This window comes from Netta rufina (genome assembly GCF_964035555.1).
Source record: "Netta rufina genome assembly, chromosome: W".
Taxonomy (NCBI): Eukaryota; Metazoa; Chordata; class Aves; order Anseriformes; family Anatidae; genus Netta; species Netta rufina.
The window spans coordinates 11,462,682-11,468,087 of record NC_140139.1 but is presented as its reverse complement, the minus strand read 5'-3'; the positions used below and the strand labels follow the sequence as shown (position 1 = coordinate 11,468,087).

Genomic DNA, 5,406 nt, shown 5'->3' with positions numbered 1-5,406 from the left:
AGGAACAGGAGCAGCCTGCAGCAGCTGGGAAGGTCTAGAATTCATTTTTTTTTGTTGTTGTGGTTGTTTTTCTTCCTTTTAATCTCAGAGAAGGCAAAACAATTGCTAGGCCACATGTACGGCTAGGTCTTGAGGCACCACTGCAACGCCTGCAAGCTGCAACTCTGCCTTGATGCAAGGATTTGTGTGGTGATGCAAAGTTAATTTTTAGCCCAGAAAAAACAGAAAATCAACTTGCCTAGCCCAGCACCTGTGCCCATAGCAGAAGCGTGGCTTCATGGGGCTGGAAGTGCCAGAACATGGAGGCATTCCTGCTGGGACAGTAGCACGGAGCTGCTGGTGGTGGCAGAGGTAGATGACAGCCCCACAGCTGATGCACTCTGTTTCTTGCCTCCTCCTCCTCCTCCTCCAAGCGGCAGCACTACTACCAAATATGGGGCTGACGCCATTGGCTGGTTGACAGGACTGGGAGGGGAAATGCAGCCACGGCCGCGGCCCCCGCCTCACCCCACATCCTATGCGGGATCAAGGACGCTCTGTTGGGTGCTGCTGGTTCGGGGCCCGGGAAAGCAGGACGCAGCCGCGAACATCCCCCGTGAGCCCAGGGCAAGAAAAGGAGCAGCCGCGCGTTTCCTCGCCCCACTCTCCCCCAGCCCCTAGAGTCCCCGGTACAGCGGCTCCCGCCCCAGGGGTCCAACCGCCGACAGGGTCGCCGCGCTGCGGCGTGGCCCGGCCCCAAGCCCGATAAGCGGGGGGGGGGGGGGGGGGGAGGCGGGGGCGGGGGAAGTGAGGGGTGTCCTGGAGCACCGGGACCCTCCCGGTAAGGAGTCCCCGCGCTAGGCGAGGCCGCGTCGCCCGCGCCCCCGGCCCCGTACCTGTGCGCGAGCAAGAACAGCGCGCCAGGCCCGCCGAGGCTGTGCACCTCCCGCTTCCCGCCCCGCCGGCCCACGCCGCGCATGCGCTAGGCCCCGTGCGCCACTGGACAGAGCGGTGCGGTGGCCTCGGTCCCCACACATCGCCACCCATGACCCCCACCGGGCATCCCCAACAGACCAGTACCGCACCCACCCCCACTCCGCCGCCGCCCGCGGGCAGCTCCCAGCTCCTGCCTCGCCGCGCGCGCTCCCGTGCCATCGGTCAATGGCGGGGCTCGCGCCACTGCATCACCCGGGGGCGGAGCGAGGTGAGGCGGGACTGTGTGGTGCTGTGCGAGGGCTTCTGGGAGGGCGGTGGCGTCACTGGCGGGTGGTGGATGCAACGTCCAGGTGAGGCTATGACTGGGTCCACGATGGGGGCTGGGTTGGGGTTGTTCTCGTTCACTTGGTGGCTCCGCGGTTGGGGGCGGGAGCGTGCGCCCGCGCCTTCCTGGGGCTCTTCTGTCAGCCTTGTCTCTTGCTGTCTGCCCTGTGCGTACTGCTGGGGCATAGAGGCCTGGCTGGTCCCGCTCTCTTTCACTGCTCTGCCAACGTCCGAAGCCCTGCTGCCCCATCCTGCTTCACTTTTCCTTTTTCCTCCTCCCTCCGGGGCACCTGTCTGAAGCCTAAAAGCTTCTTGGTGTCCCGGGTGCCTTTATGTTCAGCGGCACCACCACCAAAGGCCTGGGACTCACTATGGGTGTCTCGTTCAGATGGCGTGCCCAGAGGACCTGGCTGCCCTGGCAGACAAGGACCTGCTTGGCTTTCTCTTCAGCAATGACACTCATGACACTGTAGACCCAGGGGAGGAGAACCTCTTGCTGGAGGACTGGGGCCTGCCAGGGCCTAAGGTGAGTTCTGCAGGAATCTGGAGGCTGCTGGGTTTGGCTCCCTGCTTAGCAGAAGGCTTTTCTCCACAGCTCCTAAACAAGGAGATGGATGATTTCATCAGCCACATGCTGAGCCCCTGTAAAAATGAACCAGGCCCACTGCAGGGCTGTTCATCTGCTGACAGTGACAGCGGCATTTCTGAGGATCTGAATCTGTTCCATAGCCCTGGCAGTGACTTTGCCAGCAGCCCTCAGAGCTTGGATATTGTGCAGTTTGATCACAGTTATTCCCTCCATCAAGACTGGCCTGCACTGGAAAGCATGAGGGCTGATATGGCAGAAGGAGATGTTTCCATTGACTTTGGTAAGTGATGTGTGTGTGTGTGGGGTCTTTTTGTCCTAGCTACAGGCGGTGCCGTGCCTAGCAGAAAAGCACCCTGACACAGGTTTTGTGTGGGGGCACAAAGTAGCAATGGAGAGACAAGTTTCATGGTTTTCTGCTGCCATAAAATTGCAATTCCATGCTACTCAAATCTGGCTGGTGAGGTGTTTGTGCTGCTTCACTGAGGCCCATAGCTTGACTCTCCTTTCCTTCCCCAGAGACATGGACGGGTTTGGAAAGCACAACTGAGGCACTGGAACAGAGCTCCAGTTTCCCGATTGCCATTGATGTGGATGCCAGACCCCAGCTCATGCCTAGAGCCACCATGCAGATACCAACAGCTGTGCCTAAGGAAGCGTGTGGTGGTGTGCCCAGCCTTTGCTTCTCATCCCATCTCCCCTTTTTTCTAGTCTTGGCTACTCTGAGGGATATCTTTGGGGAAAGCGTGATAGTGCTTTAGGAGAGCTTATCCTCGTTCTGCATGCCTTCTCTGTCCTGGGGTGGATCCCTCCTCCCTTTACTTTGGATTCTCAGTAGGTATATTTCTGCTGTTTTCCAGCCTGACTTCCCAGAACTGATGCTGACTGATGAAGAGAGGCAACTCCTGGAGAAAGAAGGTGTTTCATTGCCAACCTGTCTGCCACCGACCAAAGTGAGTTCTCACTGCAGCCCGTCACTCCCAAACAGACTTGGATTCCTCAAACACTTCAGCACTGAAAATGTAGGACGGTGCCTCGACGGGGCAGTGTACGGCAGGATTCAGGGTCCTGCTCCTTCCTTCAGTGCCCTGGCTGCTCTCAGTCTTCCCCCCCCCCCCTCCTTGTGACTGATTGCAGGAGGCAGTTACACTACAAGTGCTTTCAGCCTTCTTCCCACCTGCCTGGTGGCTCATGACCTGCATGCTTTTCATCTTCCTTCAGTGTGCTTTGCTTTTCTGGTATACTGGGAAACTGCCAGTATTATCAGCAGGTCAGAGTTTGCCTTGCAGCTTGTGCAGTTCATTCACTGGTGTGGGAAGAGCAGAGGACAAAAATACATAGGTTTCTGCCTTTCTAAGCAAGGTTGAGTGCTATGCAGGATTTGTAAGGGCTAGGCTGCCATCACCTTGGAGTGACTGCTAATGAGAAATGGCTCTTGCAGGCTGAGGAGCAGCTTCTGAAGAATGTGTGTCAAAAGATCTGGAACAAGCAGTCAGCCCAGGACAGTCATCACAGGAAGAAGATCTATGTGGATGGCCTGGAAAACAGGTATGGGTACACAGCAGCTGTGCTGCTTCTGGGGTCTTGCCACCATGGGCAGAAAGAGCAAACCTGATGATCCTTGTGGGTCCCTTCCAACTCAGGATATTCTATGATTCTCTGTTTTTCCCCTATGCTGTTTGTCTGTCCTGGGCAGGGTGGCAGCCTGCACAGCTCAGAACCACGAGCTGCAGAAGAAGGTGCAGCTCCTGCAGAAGGAGAACATGCGAGTTTTCTTTGGATGTGGCAGGAGATGTGGTGGGTAAGGTTGTTCCTCTGCTTGGGATTGTGGTCTGTCACTGGCTGCAAAAGGGAAGGAGGGGTGCGCAGCTTGTGGATCAACTGCTGTGCTAACCTGCTGTGCCTGCTCTCCTTCAGGTCTCTGCTTGAGCAGCTGCACAAACTGCAGGCTTTGGTGAAACAGTCCACCACCAAAATGACCACATTGAGCACCTGCGTCATGGTGAGTAGCTTCAGCTCCAGTGTTTGGGAAGGGGCCTCGGCTGTCCCCATAAGTTTGGGAGACAGGTGTTTATTGCAGCCAGTAATGCCTTTTCATATCCTTTTGCTGCGAGCTCTGCTGATCTTGATTCCAGGTACTGGTTCTGTCCTGCCTCATTCTCTCGCCCAGTTTCTACTCGTTTGGGAGCAGAGGGCTGCATCCAGAGCTTGGAGGTGAGTGCCCAGGGGGCTGAGCATGGTTCCAGGGAAAGTGCTGCCCTCCAGGGTAGAGCACTTCCCACAGAGCCCAAATTCTCAGACACTTCCAACCCAAGAGCCCCTCACCTATGATGAGCATATGGTTTGTCTTCCCTTTCTCAGTCCAGTTCCAGACCCTTCCCCAGCCCCGTTGCAGAGACTTTCCCAAGGTTAGGGGTGATATCAGAACTGCCCAGATCTGCTGTCACTTGGAGTGCAGGCTGTGCTTGGGCTTGGCTGCTGTGAAGCATCCTCACCCCACCTCCCTGGGAGGAGGCAGCCCTGATTGAACAGTTTGTTCTCCTCTCATGGGCTTGGTGGTGGCCTGTGCTTAGTAGGATAACAAGAGGTTGATGGATCCTGCTCTTGAGTTGGGAATGATGAGGCAGCTCTCCCTCTTACAGCGCTATTGCAGCAGATTCGTGAGTTCCTGAACCAGGCTTGGCAGACAGCACACAGCAGGCAAGAGGAAGCTGTGCTGGAGAGGCTCAGCCCCGAGCCTGAGGACACCTCACTGTTGGGCAGCCTCAGTCAGTCACAGGAAGAGGGGCAGAGTCCACCCAAGCCTGATTCAACAGCAACTCATCCTCTGACCCTCCTGCGACAGCAGGCTCCGAGCTGAGCCATCCCCAGCTGCAGGAGCAGCGCTCCTGGAGTGACCCCTTGCACTCTGAGGTGCTGGTGCCATGGAAAGCCAAGAGTCAGGAGTGGGTGGAGCGTGCTGCCACTGTTGTCATCCAGCAGCACCATGCTGATGAGATGTGACCATCACCTCCTGCTTGCTGCCTACCAGGGTGAGGCAGGGCACCCTGTCAGGGAGAGACAAGCAGAACTGTGTCAACAGAGAATCTGTCAAAGCAAATGCTTTTAAATAATCTCCTGATTGCTGGCAGCTCAGGGTTTACCAGAGAAGAATCATTTTACAGGTGATCTATTCCTACACCCTGCTTTGTATATCTGTAACAGGAGCCTGCCTGAGATGGGGTGGAAAGCTCTGGGAGCTTTGTTGCCTTCCTCCTGGGCTGGGGAAGGGCTGTGGTATGGAGAGTGAAGGCAGCTGGGCCTGAGATGCCAATACCTGATCTGACTGGAGGCAGGTGGTGCAGAATGCTGCTGTTCATCTCCATATGGGCAGGAAAGAAGCAGAACAGGCTCAGTCCTGCCCTTCTTACTGTGTCTGGTAGCCACAAGCACTTCTTCCTTGTCTCTCCCCAGTAATTCTGCAGTGCTGTCTGGTGTTTGGGTGTGAGATGGCAAGCTGGATAGTGACCTTCAGTGACAGGCAGCGGTCCTGCCCTTGCGACAGCCCCTATGCTTCCCCTGTTTCTGGTAGCTGTTGAGCC

The 5,406-nt window shown here is 56.6% G+C and overlaps 1 protein-coding gene across 1 annotated transcript; it reads left to right on the top strand.

Annotated features, from left to right (window-relative positions):
• The first annotated feature begins 1,238 nt into the window (after window positions 1–1,238).
• LOC311220760 (cyclic AMP-responsive element-binding protein 3-like protein 4) lies at window positions 1,239–5,002 on the top strand. Its single transcript, XM_084304317.1, is given in 10 exon segments — window positions 1,239–1,265; window positions 1,628–2,108; window positions 2,345–2,457; window positions 2,686–2,778; window positions 3,267–3,373; window positions 3,522–3,626; window positions 3,743–3,827; window positions 3,961–4,039; window positions 4,468–4,629; window positions 4,632–5,002. Coding segments are annotated over 9 exon segments (1,422 nt in total). The 5' UTR covers window positions 1,239–1,265; the 3' UTR covers window positions 4,829–5,002.
• The last annotated feature ends 404 nt before the right edge of the window (window positions 5,003–5,406 follow it).